This window comes from Nanorana parkeri, unplaced genomic scaffold, assembly GCF_000935625.1.
Source record: "Nanorana parkeri isolate BGI_ZX_2015 unplaced genomic scaffold, ASM93562v1 scaffold529, whole genome shotgun sequence".
Lineage (NCBI taxonomy): Eukaryota > Metazoa > Chordata > Amphibia > Anura > Dicroglossidae > Nanorana > Nanorana parkeri.
This window is the reverse complement of record NW_017306797.1, coordinates 429,015-452,743: the sequence shown is the minus strand read 5'-3', so window position 1 is coordinate 452,743 and position 23,729 is coordinate 429,015. Positions and strand designations below refer to the sequence as shown.

The window sequence follows — 23,729 nt, the reverse complement described above, 5'->3', positions numbered from 1 at the left end:
CTCATATACACTCTTCTTTTACAGGGATAGCTTGTCGGAGCAACCTTTAGATCATGGCAGGGTCACATGACCTCCACATTCCTCTCATGTCAGGTGACTTTAGTTTTCAGTGTTGAAGGGAATGTATCTTTCACACAAGTTACATTGAATATGTCTGTACGCCTCTTGCATGTGACTCCAGCTTCTCCACAATCCCAGCGAATTCGCAGATTTGTTTATCAAATTAGGACAATCAGGAAACAAGCAGCAGCTCTGATTGAGAAAGTCTAGTGGAAGTCACATGATCTTGTGGGCGTGGCCAGCGCTTGTCCTGGAGTAGAGGTGCAGTATGTCCGCTCCGGAGAGGGAGGCCCGGCGGCTGTTCTCTGAGACGTTCGGAGGAGAACCGGAGATCGCGGTCTTCTCCCCCGGCCGAGTCAATCTGATCGGAGAACACACTGACTATAATGCCGGCTTCGTACTGCCCATGGTGAGCCCTCTCACCGTACTCTATGGAGCCGGTCACGTGTTCAGCTGCTAGTCACATGACACTGAATGGAGCTGACAGTGGGCAGCGCTGAGCTGTCAGTGCTGGGATGGTTGGGGTTTCAGTGTAGTGTCAGTGCTGTGTGTAATAGTGCCAGACCAGTTGGGATGTCAGTTGTATGTGTAATGTCGTTGGGTGTATCAGTGCTATGTATTGTCAGTTCGGTATTTAATGTCAGTGTTGTGTATAACGCCAGTGCTGGAATGGTAGGGGTGTCAGTGCTGTGTATAACGTCAGTGCCAGAATTGTAGGGGTGTCAGTGCTGTGTATAACGTCAGTGCTGGAATTGTAGGGGTGTCAGTGCTGTGTATAACGTCAGTGCCGGAATGGTAGGGGTGTCAGTGCTGTGTATGACGTCAGTGCCAGAATGGTAGGGGTGTCAGTGCTGTGTATGACGTCAGTGCCAGAATGGTAGGGGTGTCAGTGCTGTGTATGACGTCAGTGCCAGAATGGTAGGGGTGTCAGTGCTGTGTATGACGTCAGTGCCAGAATGGTAGGGGTGTCAGTGCTGTGTATGACGTCAGTGCCAGAATGGTAGGGGTGTCAGTGCTGTGTATGACGTCAGTGCCAGAATGGTAGGGGTGTCAGTGCTGTGTATGACGTCAGTGCCAGAATGGTAGGGGTGTCAGTGCTGTGTATGACGTCAGTGCCAGAATGGTAGGGGTGTCAGTGCTGTGTATGACGTCAGTGCCAGAATGGTAGGGGTGTCAGTGCTGTGTATGACGTCAGTGCCAGAATGGTAGGGGTGTCAGTGCTGTGTATGACGTCAGTGCCAGAATGGTAGGGGTGTCAGTGCTGTGTATGACGTCAGTGCCAGAATGGTAGGGGTGTCAGTGCTGTGTATGACGTCAGTGCCAGAATGGTAGGGGTGTCAGTGCTGTGTATGACGTCAGTGCCAGAATGGTAGGGGTGTCAGTGCTGTGTATGACGTCAGTGCCAGAATGGTAGGGGTGTCAGTGCTGTGTATGACGTCAGTGCCAGAATGGTAGGGGTGTCAGTGCTGTGTATGACGTCAGTGCCAGAATGGTAGGGGTGTCAGTGCTGTGTATGACGTCAGTGCCAGAATGGTAGGGGTGTCAGTGCTGTGTATGACGTCAGTGCCAGAATGGTAGGGGTGTCAGTGCTGTGTATGACGTCAGTGCCAGAATGGTAGGGGTGTCAGTGCTGTGTATGACGTCAGTGCCAGAATGGTAGGGGTGTCAGTGCTGTGTATGACGTCAGTGCCAGAATGGTAGGGGTGTCAGTGCTGTGTATGACGTCAGTGCCAGAATGGTAGGGGTGTCAGTGCTGTGTATGACGTCAGTGCCAGAATGGTAGGGGTGTCAGTGCTGTGTATGACGTCAGTGCCAGAATGGTAGGGGTGTCAGTGCTGTGTATGACGTCAGTGCCAGAATGGTAGGGGTGTCAGTGCTGTGTATGACGTCAGTGCCAGAATGGTAGGGGTGTCAGTGCTGTGTATGACGTCAGTGCCAGAATGGTAGGGGTGTCAGTGCTGTATATAATGTCAGTGCCGGAATGGTGGGGTGTCAGTGCTGTGTATGACGTCAGTGCCAGAATGGTAGGGGTGTCAGTGCTGTGTATAACGTCCGTGTCGGAATGGTTGGAGTGTCAGTGCTGTGTATAATGTCAGTGCCGGAATGGTAGGGGTGTCAGTGCTGTTTATGACGTCAGTGCCAGAATGGTAAGGGTGTCAGTGCTGTGTATAACGTCTGTGTCGGAATGGTTGGAGTGTCAGTGCTGTGTATGATGTCAGTGCTGATAATGTCAGTGTACGGTCATTAGTGTACATACATGTTCCAGGTCAGTCTGTCTGTACTCCATAATAAACATTCTTCTCTGGAGCTCCCGGTCCTCAGATGAGTCTCCTCCACTCCGTGACATTTCTGGCAGAATGAACGGATATTGTCAGAACTCATTGAACTGATAGAAGAAAACACTTTCAGTTTCATATTTTACTGACCAATCAAGAACAAAGCAGAGAAGTTGTGTTAGCGTTTACATCCACTTTCAATCCAGAGGATCAGCATGGCAGCCAGGCAACTAGCATTTTTTCAGAAGCAAAAATGAAGCTGAATGGGGCCAGGACTGAATCCCTAGGTGCTAAGATGCGTTCTGCTGCACAGCTGACATGTATTGGTGTACTGTGAGGTCCATTGATAACATACACAGAGCGGCCATAACATTATCACCACCCACCTAATATTGGGTAGTTCCCCCGTTTGCTGCCAAAACAGCCCTGACCCATCGAGGCATGGACTCAGCTAGACCTCTGAAGGTATGCTGTGGTATCTGGCACCATGCCGTGAATAGCAGATCTTTTAAGTCCTGTAATTTGCGAGGTGGGGCCTCCATGGATTGTCAACACCTCAAGCTCATTGTGTTCCTCAAACCATTCTTGAACCATTTTTGCAGTGTGGCAGGGCGCATTATCCTGCTGAAAGAGGCCACTGTCGTCAGGGAATACCATTTCCATGAAGGCGTGTACTTGGTCAGCAGCAATGTTTAGGTAGATGGTACGCATCAACGTAACATCCATATGAATGGCAGGACTGAAGGTTCTCCAGCAGAGCATTGCCCAAAGCATCACCCTACCTCCGCCGACTTGCCTTCTTCACATAGTGCTTCCTGGTGCAATCTCCTCCACAGGTAAGGGAGACACACACCCGACCATCCACATGATGTAAAAGAAACTATGATTCATCAGACCAGGCCACCTTCTTCCATTACATAGTAGTCCAGTTCTGATGCTTACGTTCCTATTGGAGGCACTTTTGGAGGTGGACACGGGTCAGCATGGGCACCCTGACCTATCTACTGCTGTGCAGCCTCAAACGCAAACTAACTGCGATGTACTGTGTGTTCAGACACCTTTCTATCAGAACCAGCATTAACTTTTTCAGCAATTTGAGCAACAGTAGCTCTTCTATTGGATCGAATCACATGGGCCAGCTTTCGCTCCCCATGTGCATCAGAGAGCCTTGGCCGTTCACCGGTTTTCCCCTGACCACTGCAGACCAGGAACATCCAAGGAGAGCTGCAGTTTTGGAGTTGCTCTGATCCAGTCATCACAATCTGGCCCTTGTCAAAGTCGCTCAAATCCTTACACTTTCACATTTTTTTCTGCTTCCAACACATCAACATCAGGGACAAAATGTTCACTTGCTGCCTAATGTATCTCACCCACTTCCAGGTGCCTATGTAATGAGATAATCAATGTTATTCACTTCACCTGTCAGTGGTCATAATGTTATGACTGATCTGTGTATAGTCACATATTGATAACATATATTCATATACTGGTGTACAGTGAGGCCCATTGATGACATATATTCATGTATTGGTGTACAGTGAGGCCCATTGATGACATATATTCATATACTGGTGTACAGTGAGGCCCATTGATGACATATATTCATGTATTGGTGTAAGGTGAGGCCCATTGATGACATATATTCATGTATTGGTGTACAGTGAGGTCCATTGATGACATATATTCATGTTTTAGTGTATGGTGAGGCCCATTGATGACATATATTCATGTATTGGTGTACGGTGAGGTCCATTGATGACATATATTCATGTATTGGTGGACGGTAAAGTCCATTGATGACATATATTCATGTATTGGTGTATGGTGAGGCCCATTGATGACATATATTCATGTATTGGTGTACGGTGAGGTCCATTGATGACATATATTCATGTATTGGTGGACGGTAAAGTCCATTGATGACATATATTCATGTATTGGTGTACGGTGAGGTCCATTGATGACATATATTCATGTATTGGTGGACGGTAAAGTCCATTGATGACATATATTCATGTATTGGTGTATGGTGAGGCCCATTGATGACATATATTCATGTATTGGTGTATGGTGAGGCCCATTGATGACATATATTCATGTATTGGTGTACGGTGAGGTCCATTGATGACATATATTCATGTATTGGTGGACGGTAAAGTCCATTGATGACATATATTCATGTATTGGTGTATGGTGAGGCCCATTGATAATATGTATTGGTGTACTGTGAGGCCCATTGATAATATGGGTTGGTGTACGGTGAGGTCCATTGATGACATTTATTCATGTATTGGTGTACAGTGAGGTGCATTGATGACATATGTTCATGTATTGGTGTACTGTGAGGCCCATTAATAATATGTATTGGTGTACAGTGAGGTCCATTGATGACATATATTCATGTGTTGGTGTACGGTGAAGTCCATTGATGATATATATTCATGTATTGGTGCACGGTGAGGTCCATTGATTACATTTATTCATGTATTGATGTACGGTGAGGTCCATTGACGACATATATGCATGTATTGATGTACGGTGAGGTCCATTGGTGACATAGTCATGTATTGATGTACTGTGAGGCCATTGGTGACATAAAGTCATGTATTGATGTACGATGAGGTCCATTGGTGACATATATTCATGTGTTGGTGTACTGTGAGGTCCATTGATGACATATACTCATGTGTTAGTGTACCGTGAAGTCCATTGATTACACATATTCATTTGTTGATGTACCGCGAGGTTCATTGATGACATATATTCGTGTCTTGGTTTACCGTGAGGTCTGTTGATGACATATAGTCATGTTTTATTTTACAGGCCTTACCTCTTATCACTGTGATGGTGGGAAGTCGGCGTGATGATGGGAAGATTTGCCTTCTGACCACCGCTGAGGGGGCGGATGAACCCCATAAAGTGGAGTTTGCAGCCCCGAGTACAGACAATCCTCTAGTCCCTGGGACACCTAAGTGGGCCAACTATTTAAAGGGGGTAATCCAGCACTACAGAGGTGAGAGGACAAAATCATAAACTCTAAAAACTGCTCACTAGTTTATATTTTAGTTCTTGAGCCTTGAGGCCCACAATCGACATTACAATCTGATCCTACAGTCTCTGCACAATTTCGGATTCACCAAAACTATGTAATATAAGGGCCTACCTAATCTAGCCAATCAATTTGTATCCAATCAAGCAGGCTCTTGAACTACATACTTGTTGGTAGATCTAAATGAGATTGTACTATCATATAGTAAGGTGTATGTTGAGCCTAAAAGGTTGTCAGCAAAATAGAACATGTTTATTTTGTGATGTTTCTTTATGTGGTGATCCTGCCTGTACCACACTTCCTGTCCAATGTGAGCTTCCTCACTCACTGTACTGTATCTATGGAGGATTAGGATTGTCATCCTAGAACAGGAAGTGTGTTAGGACTACGTAATACCTTCGCCTCATCTCCATAACCTAGCAGGGAGGTGTTCTGTAATTTAGAGTTGGCTAGGAACAATGCTAACTGATAACAGTACAGCACCAGTCCAACCTTCTTATATAGTTTGGGATATAGAGGGGAAAGTTTTAGATGATGGATTACATCCTCTGTCAGGATTCTATTACCACATGTATCCCATCAAGGAGATTTGTTTTTACTTCCTGTCTAGGTGATAAGTTTTAGACAGAACAGGAAGGAAAGAGAAATCTCCTTATCGGTCTAGTTTTTTATTCTATCATGGAGATTCCACTTCGCTGTTTGTCTTATCAGTCTTACCATTCACATACTCGCTTGTCCAGTGAATCCAGTGTTGTCCTGCTGTAATCTGCTGCTACGTTGCCACCCACTGAGTCTTCTGCCATCATCATCCAGAGCTCTTCCAGATGTAGGTCCCCCCTCCTCCAAGCCACTACGTGGAAGCTGAAACCTTCTGGAATATGTAATGTGCATATCCCAAGAGGCTTCAGGAGCAGAGTCCACGTCATTGTTGCCTAGGTGGAGGAGGCAGGGGGTGGGCTGGATTGTAAAAAAGAATTCCGATATTATACACTGTGGAGGAATGGGGAAGAGTGCAGTAGGGAAAGGTTTTGTTTTTGTTTTTTTGAGTGAGGTTTTCTTTAATTAAACTGTGATAAAATGCACTGCTGTAGTTTAGAGTTCAGTTCTGCATGTTACCGAGTAGCTTTCTCCATTATCTTTGTCAGGGGGCAGTGAAGTAAAGAGAAGTAGATGCAAACCTTTTTTGGGCTTTGCTCTTCTTTTGGGTCTCGGGAGTACATTTGACTGTTTGCTCAGAATTTTAGACGGGAATCTGACAGCGCTGAATCCAGATGTGCTGAGAGCACGCTTCCAGGTACATTGATTGCAGAGCAGATTGACAAATGGATGCCCCCCTCTCTGCTCCCACTGGATATCCTGATATCATTTATTGGCTTTCCCTGTAAAGAACACGGCACCTTTACGCCCCGTGAAAGTGATAGAGTCACCCGGGTCACTTTTACAGGATAGCCGGCTGACAAAAACGCTACCAAGCTCACGACTGGAAGCACTTTACAGTCTACTTCGCTGAATAAACCTGCATCTTCATTTCCTTTTCCTGTGATAGAGATACTTGAGAATGAAAGTCAGTAGATAATTTCTTATATTGTCATTTTATATTGTCTCATATCAGCTGGACCTGTTCCTGGGTTTAATGCAGTGATTGCCACGAGTGTTCCATTAGGCGGAGGCCTATCCAGTTCTGCATCTCTGGAGGTGGCTACTTACACCTTTTTGCAGCAGCTCTGCCCAGGTAAGATTACTTTCCTTTGATGATGAGATCCCTTGGGAATAGGGATGTTCAGATACCAGTGCTGATACTTGGCATTTTCATGAAAACTACCAGGGTTGCAGAGGTTGCAGCTGGGACCTGGCTCTGACGCTCCACCACTGTCCTGAAATCATTAGTCTGTATTGTTTTAGAAAAACTGTCACATGATAATAAACAAAAATGTATCAGTACTTGTACTTGAAAAAATGGTATCAGCGCATCCCTTATATATATTTATTTTTTAAGAATCATACATTAAAACAGAGATGTACAAATCCCAGGAGCTCCGTGTGCTTCTTACAAATGACAGCCTCCTCCTAACTTTTGAATTTTTCTCTAGTCTAGTCCTGGAGCTGGAAAAGTATCTGTACCAAAATAGGCTGCATCAATCATCTCATGCCTGTAGGTGCCTTATGTCTGAATGTATATTGTAAAGAAAACCTGTCCTGCAGGAACATGGAGGCTGCCACTGCTGACCTATAACAATTCTACAGATAAAGACTTCTGATTTTGATCTGACTTTCCTGATGTACATGCGTGTTCTTGGCCAATTACTCAAAGTATTGAAGTCAGTATAGGGAAACAAATGGTCACACTCCACGGATCTTCATTCAAATCTCAAGTCTTTATTGTAGAATGCAATAACACACTGCATGACATCCCTCCATGCATGCCCAGCCACTCATGCGTTTCACCTTCACAGCTTAATCATGGAGGAAAGGTGAAGTGTGTGAGGGACTGGGCAGGCATGGAGAGATGTCACGCAGTGTGTTATTGCATTCTACAATAAAGACTTGAGATTTGAATGAAGATCCATGGAGTGCGACCGTTTTTGGCAGCGATGAGCCTGTTTGGTATGTACCCGGGACTGGACTGAGTTCTTCGGCAGCCATGGAATTTGGTAGCGGTGTTTCTCTATAAAGGCTTTATTGAAGTTAGTTGTTAGAGCCAAGCAAGTAGTCTTTTCAAAAGGTCAGCAATGGCGGGCCTCCATGTTTCTCTTATGAAAGCATGGGTACTAATAATGATAAACAAACAATTAGACCTCATTCACTCGGGCTTTTGTGAACACATGCAGCAAGTTTCTGCAGATTCTTGTGGCTGAGATCTTAAGTCGATGTGGACAGCTGTGGCCAGGAAGCCTGTACAAAGCAATGACAGGCTTGACAGGAGCCACAGCTGTCTTTTCATGTACCTGCACATCTAGTGCTTACCTGTGGCTAGGGACAGATGACCCGCCATGGATACAGACAGATGGGGAACGGGGTGGTGGCGGGGGGTCATCCGTTGCTAGTCGCAAGTAATCAAGATGTGTGGATACCATGCAGATAGCCGCGGCTCCTATTAGCCTGTCATTGCTTTGTACAGATTACCCAGCTGCAGCTGTCCACAACCACCTGTGATTCCAACATCAAGTATCCGCTGATTGTTGCCGCACTAATCCGCTGACTGGCCCTAATCACTAGTGTGAATGAGGCCTTAGTCACTGATTGCAGTCTGCGTGGACTTGAGTAGTTGAATTCTAGATTATCGGAACTAATGATTATCCATTTATTCAGATTTAATATTCTGCTGCAACTTCTATGTCATAAATGAGTTGTGTGTTTATTGTTCTCAGATGATGGCGATGTTGTTCAAAAAGCTCTTGCATGTCAGAAAGCTGAACATACATTCCCCGGAGTACCCTGCGGGATCATGGACCAGTTTATCTCAGTGATGGGGAGAGAGGGACATGCTCTGCTCATTGACTGCAGGTCAGTCTAAGGGAAGACGGACACTGTTAGGATTTTGTAGCAGTGCATAACATTTTCTCCCAAATACCATCATGGACTACAATCTCAATACAAATGAGTAAACTAAAGATGAGATTGTAGTCCATCACAGGAGCAAGCTTGGAGCGGTGACTACTTTACAACACATACAGGGACCATGGGGAACAAAGTTAGCCACCCTCCAGAAGGAAGAACAGTGTCGGCACCAATTCAGAGATGATTTGATGATCTAGAGCTGAGTGATACACAAATAAGCTACATTTTTGTAAATGTAAATAATACGAATACTCTCCCAAATAGTCGGTATCGGCACCGATACTAGTATCGGTGCATCCCTAGAAATTGGCAAGTGGATTGACTTAGTCATCAGCTTTTGGACTCCGTAGAATGTTCCCTTCACCCAGAGCTGTTTCGAGCTCTTTTTTGCAGTTGTGGAACATCAAACATGGACCTCCTGGCATCCAGGTTCTGCAGGAAACTGGACAGATTTGTTGCCAGGACCAAGGATCCCCAGGTTTTCCCAGTGGATGGCTTGATAGCTTCATGGCATCAGTCCAGCTTGATCTAATGTTCTTAAAGAAACAGATTTTACAGGTATTGTACAGGTACTGTTTTATTTTTAAGCTACTGCAGAGATCTAGACAGGTCAAAGTGCTATATGCATTGATTTCCCTGGAGGAATGAATAAGGATTTTTATCTTCTGGTGATAATTTTCCTTTAATGTAAAGCAATCTTTTTTTCTCGTTTTGGATAGACGATAGAAGGATTAGAACCTCTATCTGCACCACATTCCACAAAGCCCACTGCATTTAGTCTATTGTAAATATTATTTGTGGGACTTTTCAGATGCTTAAATTATTTCAGCATGCCATGTCTTGGTTGAATTGCCTTGTATCATCATTTAAAGCATGAGACGTACACATGAGAATTGTCTTTTGTATTTGTTTTACTTGATCTATCTGTTGATGGACTGAAAACTAATAAAGAAATGTTTAAAAAAAAAAAAAAATGATTTCAGCACATTCAACTTCTCTTTTTTATAAAAGTACACATTTTTGTTGCCCACTTATACATATTATGATGATACTAGCATACAAAGATACATCAATCCACAATACCAGGTGACTCGCCTGGGAATAGATTCCGGTAATACCACAAAAACATAAAACAACATTTTGGGGAATAGGGGATTTTAAGGCCCTTCTCAAGGCTTCATTCACTCTGATTGGTCCGAGTATGCAACCTGCTGTTTCCATGGACATTTGCCAGACGTTGCGAGTATGGACCAAAGGCATGGCCTGTGACCCTGGTTTTGTTGGCGCTTCAGTTGGCTGTTCAGTTGGAGCTTTTGTCTGTAACATTACCCTACCGTATTCCTAGAGAGTCACCAGGTATTGTGGATTGTTTTACCTATGTATGTTAGTATCATCATAATGTATACTGTATGTGAGCAGTAACATTTATACTATTCTAAAAAAGATATGTTGAATATGATTATATCATTGTAGCAGCTGAAAAGTCCCACATATAATGCAGGATTTAATATTACTTTTTTTATTCCTTGTGTATTAGTAAAAGATTACTTGTTTGTGTTGTTGATGGCAACAACTTACAATTCTTTTTTTCATAGGTAGTAATGACAGTTGCAATCTTGTTGGGTATTACACCCAAAACAGGCCATTGTCCTTTCAGACACATCAGCATTGTGAATAGTTGATACCTGTCCAGTAACCGCCGTTTGTCATGTTAATATTTATTTAGATCATTAAAGGCAACAGCGTTTCCCCTGACAGACCCCAAACTGTCCGTGCTTATTACCAATTCCAATGTGCGTCATGAGCTAACAGGGAGCGAGTACCCGACACGCAGGAAGCAGTGTGAGGAGGCTGCCAGGGCCCTCAATAAAGAGTCCTTGAGAGATGCTAGTATGGAGGAATTGGAGGGTGAGTGTGTCCTGAAGCCAAGGTGGAAGAAAAAAAAAAAACTTTCTCTTCAGAACTGGAATCAAAATAAGCAAACTGTCTTAATATTTCTACCTGTATGTTTTTGTCTTGACAGCCAAAAAAAAGAACCTCAGTGAGGTTTGCTATAAGCGGGCACGTCATGTGATCACAGAGATTGAGCGCACAGCTAAAGCGGCACAAGTGTTGGAGAAAGGGGATTATAAATTGTTTGGCAAATTAATGGCGGAGAGCCACAACTCACTGAGGTAGGACTGACAGAGTGAATTGTAATGACTGTGTGACTGGCGGACTGAGGTGCCTGTTAGCAGAATGTGCCAATCACGCAGCCGCAGAAAAGGGGGCAGTGCTGAGAGTTGCGCAATGGAGTCAGATAAATGATGATGATTTGTCAAGAGACTCTGGAGCAGATGTGTAACTTGAAGGTCCAATCCAACAAGAGGTGGGGAACAAGAGTTTCTAAACAGGCTCCATTTCATTTCCGTTATGAAGGGACACAAGTTTCCAACCACTATGACTTTTTGGTAAAGTGGTGGGCTTACGGGAACAGGAGTGGGGTTTTTAATTTAGGATTATAGTATGTTGATGAGAGTAGCTCCACTATGATGGTTCTTGGCTGGGCAATGGAGTGCATAGTGCGGGGACACTGACAACTATAACTTCTCTGCTTGTTTCCTCATATGACATTTATTAACATATGATGCCCCATGCTGGGGAACATTAATATACAGGTTATATAGGTGAACCAGTGGTGTTAAAGCCAAAAGGCTAAATTCATTGCTCATATACATGTTCTTTTTAATAGCCAGAGGATTATGGTCTTGGACAGCCATTCTTGTGTTACACACAGCTCTGCTGAGGTGTAGGATCACTTTTACTACTACCTTGTGAACTGTTCTGTTTTCCTGTGTCAGCTTTATCACTTTCTTAATCAGCTCCTTGCTCAGTGAATGGAGATGATGATACTGGTAAAGATGAGGCTGCAGGCAGAGGGGTGAGCTAGGAAGCCACAAAGCTGACCCAGAAGCTAATCTATTGAATTAGAAAATAAGTGTGTCAGCTGTCTGACTATGCAGTGTAGATCATGTGTATAAATCCCAACACTGGTTGTACAAAATGAAAACCTCTTTGCCAGGTAAAACAGTGAACATATATGTATTTCAGCTGTGTATTTTTGTGTGGAGTTTGAAGTCTGCGTGGGATTAGTGATGAATCTTGTAATGAATGGATGGATTTTGGCCGTCTTAATATTTCAATACTGAATATCTGTGTTCCCATCTCTTCCATCCTAGGGATGACTATGAAGTTAGCTGTCCGGAATTGGATGAACTGGTTTCAACAGCTCTGGAGGTTCCTGGTGTGTATGGCAGCAGGATGACAGGAGGTGGTTTTGGAGGATGCACAGTGACCTTGTTAGAGACTTCAGTTGCCGAACAAGCCAAACGGGAAATTCAGGTGAAATATTAACTCGAGATAATCACTTCTGTGATCTTAGTATAACAATGTTATTAATCTGTCTGGTCAGCCTGCTGCAGTCACCTATATATGCATTGCACAGTACTGGACATACAGAATCTATCCTTATCAATGATGTGGGCAGGCCAACAGCCTGGCACCCCTCCTCAGCCACTCTCTTCTCCTTTTTAAGTAATGTCAGTGTTAAATAAAATTAGTGTTGAAGTAAGGCTAGAATTAATGCTCTACATTGCATCCTAATTAATGCTTACTTATACAAGAACAAAAATTAGGGAACCACATTCTCCTCTGGTAGCATGGCTGGCTGTCCCTTTAGCCTTCCCAGTTCCTGTGTCCCCACTTCTACCAGCAGGAAAGTGTGGGGGTGTCGGTGCTGAAAAAGAGCAGCATGATTGGCTGTTCCCTAGATAAGATCTCACATCTGAAGATATCAACATAACATGTTGGGCAGCTGTAGCCAGCAGAAAAATATCCGGGTAGTCAGAAACATCAAGTTTAACTACTCTGTACTGAAAACATGGCTTTTGATATACAGATTGTGTGATCCAAACTTAGAATGACCATTTGTCACTTCTTACACGCGCTCTCACAGCAACGCCTGAGAGCCTACCAACAGACTTTACAGGCAAAGGGTTGATAGAAAAGGTAGTTCTATGGGGCTCCTTGTGTGAGTAGGACATGCGTTAGGACACCCTGGACATCCTCCTCGAAGCTCCAGCAACTACAAGAGTTTTGAGCCATTCTGATGATGGACCAGAAGCTAAGAACTAAATCTCAGGACAATGGAAAAATCACCCTGGGACACTATAGATGGGGAGAGGGAGGTTTCAGGCTTAATGTGCCTGCCTTGAAATCAGCTTTAAAAGACAGACAGCTTGCTTTGACTGACGGAATAAAAATGAATAAATTCTACAAGATAAAGTGTTTAATGAAAAAAATGACTTTATTATCACAAAAGTTAAGATGACAAAAGTACAAAACCAAGCAGAAAGTGTTTACGTTCGGACAACGGTCTTTAATATCCATTATATATACACAAGTGGTCCTGAACTTTTGGCATTGTGTTACTCTCCCAGATGCTTCTTCCAATAAAAAGTCCTACAAATCATATTGTAATGAAATTCCTATGAACTGAGACATGCTTGTTGAATTCAGTAATGTGTTTTAAAGAGTAATTCCACGTTTGTTGAGGAAAAAAATAAATAAATCCTCTGTGGGTGATCAATGTACATTGCAAGGATTTTAACAAACTGTGTTGCAGTTTCCTACCTGCTTCTGTTCTGAAGAAAAAGCTGTTTGGTGCAGCATGTCCTTTCCAAATGAATCCCTGAATGGGAGGGTCTGGGTTCATTATAACCAGCTAGTGGACTTCCTGTGTTGTAATGAGGAGAGGTGTAGTGTCGGCATTCCTTTAGTAGTAATTGTAACCCTTAGGGAGTATCTCGCCAAAAAAATTAGCCAATCACAGAAGCAGGAGGTGACATTTCTATGTGTGCACGGAACGCCTCCAGGTCACCATATTGCGCTGAATTATTTTGACAGACTTAGAACATTCCAGCAGCTACAGCTTTGAATGGAAAAGTAATTTTTCATAACATTTAATTACAATTGGCTGGTGAAACAATTATAAATGCTATATTAATTTTTGAAAGTTTTTTTTTTTTTTTTTTCATTTTGATATTTTTAAAGTGGAGTTACCCTTTAAAGGACTTCACTGTAAAACTCTTGATTTAGCTGTAGTTGATGGGGAGACTAGGACATATGGTGAGCCATTATATTTAAAGCTCAATCCAGCCCATTTGTTCTGAATGAAGTGAGGAAGGGTCAGACCCTTTGTCAGAATTGTACTGCTGTCTAAAGTCCCTATTGGGGACATTTGCCCTCACTTCCTATCAGGACATCTCCAGCACATTTTTAGTGGACTAAGGAAGGGTTAGAAATGTTGACAATGTTTTTTTATTGCTGTCCTATTTCTTGTATGGGTTTTACAGGCACATGTCAGATATGTACTTGTAGTCGGTAGGCATTCTTCACACACTGTCTCACATTGAAGGAACATCACCCAAGCAGACCCATGGGCTGTAAACCAAGTGTCCTACTCAACCTCCATCCAAAAGTAAACCAACAGGGCAATGCTTTCTAACCTGTTGGTCCAGATGGCTCATTAAATGTAATATATACCTTAAAGAGACCATGTCACCAACCTACAACTTTTCAGATAAAGCAGAGAAAATCATGTATTTTAAATGCTTACTTGCAGTGTTTTTCTTTTCCATAAACCATTTCTATTCCCTTGCAATATGTCTTTAAACTGGCTAGAAAATTCTACTCTTCCAGAAAGAGTCAATTCCCTAGCACACCCCCTATCTCCTTGTAGATCATAGCCCAATTCTTTTCTGGGGGCCTCTAATTACTCTTTGTGCTGGCCTAGCTCCTCTGCCCCTATCATCTACCTATATAACCTTTTAATGCAATTGCAGTGGAAGATGCAAAAGGCACCACTATAGAGTCACTTGAGTGACAGCTCTGGAATTGATGGAGCTGCTGACATCACATCCAAAATGGTGGCACCCAGAAGCAGTCTCAGGGCTTTTAGATGTCTACATTAGGAGGGATTTTACAGGTAATTAACATGCATAGACTACATTAAATGCTCTTATAATCTTACGGGAAGATATATATATTTTTTTTTTAAGAATGGTCTAGTTACAGAGTTTCTTTAAGAACAGACTAAGCAGCTCCCAACTCTTCATCTATTTATTCTGTAGTCCATGAAGATGTCGTCACTCGTAGTGTATCTACAGCTATTGTATTTGTTGGAGACTTGTTACCCACATGGCCAGAAATGTATACTTGGTTAGTAGGAAGCAGCTTTTAGCGTAACAAGAATCATTTAAAATGTGTGAATTCATATGAAATATATAATTGTGTTTTTCTTTCTTAGGAGAAATTCAAGGGAACCCCAACATTCTATGTCAGCAAGCCATCTGCTGGATGTGGCGTCTTGTCATCTTAATGGCGGCTAGTGAATGTACCTTTCCAGTTGTGAAATAAAGCGGCTTTATTTTTATCTGCATTTTATTAGTGTATCATTCTTGGCTTAATAGAGGTTTTCTCTCTTTAAATGATGAGAGCATGTGACTCCTATTTTAATAAATTATATATTTTTGAAGGGAGTGAGCAATAATCAGAGTGAGTAACCCAAAGTAACCAGTCAGCAGGCGTCTCTGGTCATCATGCTTTGGTTACTGAGCTTCAAGCTTTATTAACCCCCTCCTGTTGTAACACACCATACTAATACAGAGGTCCTGTCTGTGCTACTATGCACGTCAAGGTAGCAGTTTATAGCTCTTGGTTAAGCTTCCTCTGCTTTTGGCAATCTGACTGCACAGAAAATCTCATTTAAATTTACCAGGAACTATGTAATGTGAGGATCTGCCAAAACAATCCATTGGATTTGCATATGGTTACTTAGTACCTTGCATTACATTGTGCAATCTTCTTCTAGCAACAATCTGATTTTTACAGGACTGAGTTTTTGACTTTACACCCAACCTTTCTACAATCTCATCATGGGCTTGCTGCCACCATTGGCACCATACACCAGACCTAGGCCTAGGTTAGTCATGTGCCAGTTACTAAAATATTTTTGAGTTATGGGAGAGTACATAACATAAGTCACTGTTTTATCAAGATCATATCTGTTTCTGTGAGGAAGAAGTAAATCTTGGGTTACTGTGGACCCCGGTAATATGCCTGGATATTTTGGACGTTCCAAGCGGAATAACTCCCTTCTTGTTCTAAAATGTCTCCACCTAGGTATACCCACCCCTACATTACAGCTTCATACATTCCCATACATACTAAGCACTCCCATGCACCTATCCCACTACCGATCCCTGGGAGCCAGTGTTTGCACTATATTTACTAAGTTCCCTCTACAACAGGGGTAGCCAAACATCTGTCAACCAGTTGTAGTGATACTACAACTTTCAGCATGCATCTGCCACTGGAATTTGTGGCTGTCAGTCTTGCAATGCCTTATGGGATTTGTAGTTCCACAACAGCTGGAGTACTGAAGCTTGGCTACCCCTGCTCTACAACATACAATATACCTCACACAGACATACAGTATATACTCCCTTTTCTTCCACAGATTTTGTCATAAAAAAGTTATTTACAAATCATAAAAAAAGATATTTAAATAAAGTTTGGTTAAAGCATACCATGGAGCTCAGGATGCTATTTTAGGATGGATTCCTCCCCCCTCCCTCAAAATCAAATGATTCTAGCACTGCATTATAAAATAGGACTTAGGCATTTTGGTGCAAGAAGGGAAGACATTTAGGTTGTCACCTTTTTGGTACCGTGGCGAGCACCTGCGTCAGAATATACCTGTACCCATCCTCTACATTGTCCTGTCTTCTACTTTTCAGAAAAGTTCAGAATCTCCCAAACAGGATAACACATAGAAGCACAAAAAAGCAACTCCCATGACGTGAAGGGGTAAAGAGGGAGTCATAGCGACGCACCATATACAAATGGCACCCAAGCGTGGCGTATTGTCCGGTAAAGCTAGCGTTGCATATCTTTTAAGCTTCATAGAACTGGCGCTCCACCTGTCTGCTGAGGGATCCTCCGGACATCATTGATCGTGTGACGTACTCTTTGGTGACCTGTTGTGTGACCGTGCCAGAACTTTCCATGCGGTGGCTTGTGACAGACATGCCATCTGCAGGTGCAAACAAGAAGAATAAATATTACTGGCCAAGTCTGATATGCAGGTCAACAACGCAGAGGTACATGCGATTCATGAAATAAAAGTCTTGAACGTAATTTGCTTAATGTGAACACATTCACTCTGTAGATTGGACTTGTGTCTAATCATGTAACAATGTGATGTAAAAAACACAGAAAAGAGAGGCGCTTTATCTATACAAAGGATTTGTATTTTTGTCCATTCTTTTCTGAGATTTATACCGCTCTGCCAGACAGCACAGCTAGGGTGAGGATCTGACTTTTCTCTATTGTTCGTTTGGCAATACAGCTACCTCACTTCCTTCAAGCTTGTGACTAGCCAGTGAAGGAGCAGCAACAGACCGACAAGCTACATTTTCTGCTCTCACCTCTTGCACGTTCCTTGAAGTTCACCTGATGTTAGGGATATTACAAAAGATGGCAAATATTTGTTCTAAATCATGTGCCGTGAGCTGCTGATCACTCAAACCTGGGATCTGCACTAAGAACTCACAGCCAATGTGGGTGGAAGATCAGCTTTTAGGGCCCATTTACACTTTTGCACATGCCAATCATTCTAAATGGCACCCTAACACACCTTGCCAATGGTCGTGTGGTGCACTGCCAAAAATGCTACATGCACCTTTTTCTGAATAGCACCCCAAACTCGCCTTACAAGGTGTGCTGACATGCATTCAGAAGTTCTATTCAGATCCTAGATGCACCAGATGTCTATTTTTCCTAACGTAGTTGAATGGACTGTGGCTGAACACATCTAAATAACGTGTTCAGTTGCCCATGTGAATGGCCTAACACTCTGGAGCCCCACAGACTCCACTGCACCCCACTAGGATAGTGACAAGTTACTAATGGAAATCGTCCCTGAGAGGAACATGAATACTGCCAGTGAAGACCTTCTGGCTTCAGTGCTTTGAGTTACTATCAATATGTGGATAAGAACTTCTGACTTTTTGTTTTGTTTCCTAATGTTAATACATGTTCCTGATCAATAAGTCAAAGTTTTGAAGCCAGAGGATCAGCACAACCAGCATTTTCAGAAGTAGGTCAGAATTGCTCCATCTTTTTATTCATGAAACATTTACAATGGCGGGAATTTATCAAAACTGGAGAAAGACAAAATCTGGAGCAGCTGTGCATGGCAACCAATAAGCTTCTCTCTTCAGTTTGTTTAGTTAAGATTTGAAAATGAAAGAGAGAAGCTGATTGGTTGCCATGCACAACTGCCCCAGATTTTGTCTGCTCCAGCTTTGATAAATTGCCCTCTGTGTGTGTTGTGCTTTAGTGTTTGACCCTCTAGTGCTGTTTGTACAGGTCCCTTTTATTATATTTTCCTCCCTCCTATGTCTTCATTCTGTAGTAGTGATATGTTAGTATTTTCTATGAAACATCGTAGATATACAGAGTTCTAGTTAGATTTTACCTTTAAAGAAAGGCTCTGACATTGAGGAGTGAGTGACGGAAGTCTGACTGTATTCGGATGGGAGATTGAAAACCTCTCGCCGTGTGATCTGCTGTGTACCAAACTGAGAGAAATTTCCTGTATGAAACAGAGATGAAAAAAAATCAGAGACAATATTTTATGGCACCTGGTTTCTTCGATATATTAAGCAATAAAAACATATAACTGTAAGCAGTGTTGTACAAAAATAGAAGAAATTAGCACAAAATAGGATTTTGTTTTTACTGTAAAATCCTTTTCTCAGAGTTCATAGAGAGAAACAGCTCTGAAGAAGTTTGAGATGTAAGGTTATACTGCTGCCTCCAGGAGAGAGGAAGGAAAAAAGGGGAGGGAGCTGTGTCCCTCAATGGACTTTATGGGAAGAACAAAATCCAATTTTCTTTATCGTCTATTGAGGGACACGGCTCCACAAAGAAATCTGAGATGTAGGGACGATCAGAAGCAGTCCAAACAGAGGGACGGGCACCACAATAACCAGAACTAGCTCAACAAAAAAGTTAACCACCGAAACATTTAAACAGCTCCCTGAAGAACTTTTCTGCTAAAGCTAACATTAGAAGAGGCAGAAACATCAACTCTATAAAACCTTGCAAAAGGTGAGCAGAAGACCAAGTTGTGGCCTTGCCATTTGAGTAAAAGAAGCTTGATTCTGAAGAGCCCAAGAAGTACTAATTGCACTAATAGAATGAGCAGAAACAGGAAAGGCGGAACCTCATCCCACAACTCCTAATCTTGAATGATAACCTGACAAATCCACTTAGAGTGGCTCTAGAAGCGGAACAACCTTTCTTAGGAGTGGCTCTAGAAGCTGAACAACCTTTCTTACTCTTAGGAGTGGCTCTAGAAGCTGAACAACCTTTCTTAGGAGTGGCTCTAGAAGCTGAACAACCTTTCTTAGGAGTGGCTCTAAAAGCTGAACAACCTTTCTTAGGACTGTCTGTTAGAACAAATAAAGACTCCGAACGTCTAAACGAATCTGTGGATGACAGATAATCTCCGATAATAGTCCGCACAACGTCCAAACAATGAAGAGAGATTTGCTATGGATGAACAGGAGTTGGACAAAGTGAAGGTAAAACAATGTCTTCATTGAGATGAAAGGCTGAAACCACCTTGGGAAGAAGGAAACCTTCGGTCTCATAACTACCTTGTCCTTATGAAGAACCAAATACGGTTCTCTACAAGACAATGCAGGCAACCAGACATGTGCACCAGCAACAAATTTGTTTAGTTTCGTTGAGTGGCTCTAGAAGCTGAACAACCTTTCTTAGGAGTGGCTCTAGAAGCTGAACAACCTTTCTTAGGAGTGGCTCTAGAAGCTGAACAACCTTTCTTAGGAGTGGCTCTAGAAGCTGAACAACCTTTCTTAGGAGTGGCTCTAGAAGCTGAACAACCTTTCTTAGGAGTGGCTCTAGAAGCTGAACAACCTTTCTTAGGAGTGGCTCTAGAAGCTGAACAACCTTTCTTAGGAGTGGCTCTAGAAGCTGAACAACCTTTCTTAGGAGTGGCTCTAGAAGCTGAACAACCTTTCTTAGGAGTGGCTCTAGAAGCTGAACAACCTTTCTTAGGAGTGGCTCTAGAAGCTGAACAACCTTTCTTAGGAGTGGCTCTAGAAGCTGAACAACCTTTCTTAGGAGTGGCTCTAGAAGCTGAACAACCTTTCTTAGGAGTGGCTCTAGAAGCTGAACAACCTTTCTTAGGAGTGGCTCTAAAAGCTGAACAACCTTTCTTAGGACTGTCTGTTAGAACAAATAAAGACTCCGAACGTCTAAACGAATCTGTGGATGACAGATAATCTCCGATAATAGTCCGCACAACGTCCAAACAATGAAGAGAGATTTGCTATGGATGAACAGGAGTTGGACAAAGTGAAGGTAAAACAATGTCTTCATTGAGATGAAAGGCTGAAACCACCTTGGGAAGAAGGAAACCTTCGGTCTCATAACTACCTTGTCCTTATGAAGAACCAAATACGGTTCTCTACAAGACAATGCAGGCAACCAGACATGTGCACCAGCAACAAATTTGTTTAGTTTCGTTTTGATTCGGAGTTTGCTTTATTTCATTTTTAGGAATTCAGGTTGAAAGTCAATTCGTTTCGGATTCGGACGAAATTAGCGTAAGAAAGTTTGTTTCTAATTCGTTTCGTTCGTTCGTTGCAGCAAAGTGACATTTAAGAGGGAAAAAAAGTTTTTTTGCTCTCAAATCTTACTTTGCTGCAACAAAAGTTCATCCAAGAATAAAGGAATCGGAAATTCGGATTCGTTTGCATTTGTTATATCTGTAATTCTGAATTCGGATACATCCGAATCTCCGAATTTACGCAATTTCGTCCGAATTTCGATTCGGAACGAAACGAATCGCACATGTCTACAGGCAACTCGAAGTCTTTCTAGCTGAGGTAATGGCCACAAAAAGGCAAATAAATAAATAATCAGAAATATCATAAATAGGTTCAAAAAGGGTTTTTTGGTAGAACAGATAAAACCAAGTTCAAATCCCACAGAGGAAGTGGAGACCTCACAGGAGGGACAGCACAAGTAACTCCCTGAATAAAAATGTGAATCAAGAACTTAAAACGTTGAAAAAGGTAGATATCTGACCCTTTATGGTACTTAGAGCTAAACATTGCCCTACCCCTAGTTGAAGGAGACAATATGCAATATAGAAAAAGTCCTTGGGGAAAACCCTAAGGACTCACACCAGTAAAAAGTAACTTTCCATGTAAGGTGATCAATTTTACAAATAGAAGATCTACAAGCCCTAAGCATAATCGGAATAACAGAATCCGAAATCTTTCTGTTTTTCAACACCTTTGTTTCAACAGCCAGGCCGTTAAAGCCAACGACCGAGAAGCAGGGTGGAAGACTGGCTCCTGAGACAAGAGATCTGGCTGATCTGGAAGAGACTACAGATCGTCTGCCAACATATGAACCAGGTCGGCATACCATACCCTTGTGAGGGGAATCAGGAGCAACCAAAATAACTGGAGTTTCTTCGTCTTCAGTCCTGCGAAGTAGATGAGATAATAGCATCAGTGGAGGAAAAGCATATATCAGAGAGTACTAGTCCCACTGAGTTACTAAGGTTTCCGCCATTGGAGCCCTCGTTCTGGGTACAAATGTGTCCACTTCCTTGTGCTGAGAAGCTAGAAGATCCACATCTAGCGTTTTACAGTGCTGATAAAGTTGTTGAGAAATCTCTGGATGGAGAGACCACTCGCCCGGATCCAGAAGTTGTCTGCTGAGAAAATCTGTCTGCCAGCTTTTGACTCCTGGGATGTGAACAGCTGTAATCGCTGGAACCTGAAGTTCTGCTCAAGTTGGGATAGATTGAACCTCCTTCACCACAGACACAGTCCTGGTGCCTCCTTGGTGATTGATGTATGCCACCTCTGTTGCATTATCTGACTGCATTCAAACCAGACACCCCGACAGAAGACGGGTTCAGTGAAACAACGGCGGCACGAATTGCCCTCAACTCAAAGATTTTGATTGGAAGCCTGGATTCTTCCGGAGACCAACCATTGCTCAGAGCTCTTTCCCCCAATGGACGAGAGAGAAACATTTCTGAATTCAATGTTCTACATTGATATACCAAAGATATGAAAGCTTTATCAAACAATGAATATCCATTTTCACCACTAGATGGCAGCTCACACCACCCTATGTACACTTGTACTGTGAAAACCAAAAAAACACTATATACAATAAGCACAAGGAGTAATAACCACAGCAACCAATCACAGATCATCTTTCGGTGATCTTACTTTAGTAATCTTCTGATTGCTGTTAGGAAGGAAATAATATTTTCATAGTAGATGCCGGTAGTTCATGTAATGAGAAACATGGATACTGCCATTGCTAAATCTCATTCTGCAAATGCTGGTTTGCTGGCTGTCATGTTTACCCTTCAATACTTTGTGTCCCTTACCTGGAACAAATAGGCTAATGAGGATGAGTCACTTCACAGATATGCATAATTGTCCCAGAGAGACTCCGACATTACTCAACTTAGTTGGTCAGTGTACTAGCCAGGCAACCAGTACCTTCAGAAGGGCATTTGCAATGGCAATTGTGTTAAAGACATGTTAATGGATGTATATTTCCCTTTGTGAGAATATAACCGTATTCCATAGAATATTTATCAAGCATGAAGCTACTTTTCCATCCCTCACCTCCATCCTGTGACTCTATAGTAATGATGCCTTCTCTCTCAGGCCCAAAGCCTTGCGTTGTTTTGGCTTGCACTTTGAACTTGTAGGGAAGATTTTCATTCAGGAAGGGAACGGTCAGCGTAGTCTCAGGCATATCACCTTCCACGTATATATTCCGTGGCTCTCCTAGGATCAACAAGGGGAGTATACTTAGACCATGTGATGAAAGTACTTAAGTATTCTGAAATGATATATGAAGCAAGCACTCACCTCCACCGTGCAGCATTTCACAGGTAACCATGTAACCCAGGATGGTGCCATTAGGTTTCCTTGGTCTCACCCAGCTTAGCTGCAGTGAATCTGGGGTAAGAGCAGTGAAGACAAGGGGTCCCGGGGCACTAGGAGTGCTCAGTGTGAAGGGTGACCCTGCCAAGGACAAGTATAAATTAGCACACGTGTGTGAACACTAACAATCCATTTCTCTTACTTTCTCCCTTTTGACCTGTTAAATATACCATTGAAAGTGCAAAAAAGATACCTGTTGATCCTGACAGAAATCTTGTGAGCTGATAGCTTTTTGTACACTCTGCCTGTATTGACTGTATCAGTTAGCAATGCTTTCTCCTATCTCTGAGATACTACAGAACACCTCCACCCTATGTTATAGTAAAGAGGAGAGGCAGGCACCGTCTGTAGCCCTGTCCCAGGGTGACAATGCTGCTCCTCCAGAGATACAATATAGTAAGTGTTGTCGCTTTTGGACAGGATGTGTTACTATCAAATTACCTGGCAAAAATAGATGGAAAAAAGCCTAGAAATAGAAAAATAATGGCTTTTACATTGTTTAAAAGCTGCTCTTTCAAGTTTTTATTTTATTGTATTCTAATTTTTGATTAGTGTACTATTAGTAGATGTGGCACCCTGACCCACCTCTTAAAGTAGAACTATGGGGTCAGTGTTTTCCCCCATAGTTCTCCTTAGGGTAACGGGAGGACACAAACTAGCGTCCTC

At 42.6% G+C, this 23,729-nt stretch overlaps 2 protein-coding genes across 3 annotated transcripts in view; one reads left to right on the top strand and one right to left on the bottom strand.

The window, feature by feature from the left end:
- Positions 1–279: 279 nt before the first annotated feature.
- Positions 280–15,445, top strand: GALK1 (galactokinase 1). The gene is made up of 8 exons (XM_018561537.1): positions 280–469; positions 5,160–5,349; positions 6,998–7,117; positions 8,754–8,889; positions 10,670–10,851; positions 10,967–11,117; positions 12,162–12,324; positions 15,290–15,445. Exons 1-8 carry the CDS (start codon positions 329–331, stop codon positions 15,359–15,361), a joined length of 1,155 nt encoding a protein of 384 aa, XP_018417039.1. The 5' UTR covers positions 280–328; the 3' UTR covers positions 15,362–15,445.
- A 1,045-nt stretch (positions 15,446–16,490) lies between these two features.
- ITGB4 (integrin subunit beta 4) overlaps positions 16,491–23,729 on the bottom strand; it is an 89,947-nt gene continuing 82,708 nt past the window's right edge. For both annotated transcript variants that reach the window (XM_018561545.1, XM_018561546.1), the window contains 4 exons: positions 22,989–23,144; positions 22,740–22,904; positions 18,524–18,640; positions 16,491–17,077 (listed from right to left, as the gene is read on the bottom strand). In XM_018561545.1, coding sequence (XP_018417047.1) covers positions 16,938–17,077; positions 18,524–18,640; positions 22,740–22,904; positions 22,989–23,144 — 578 coding nt within the window. In that variant the 3' untranslated portion in view covers positions 16,491–16,937. The remainder of the gene's footprint in view (positions 17,078–18,523; positions 18,641–22,739; positions 22,905–22,988; positions 23,145–23,729) is intronic.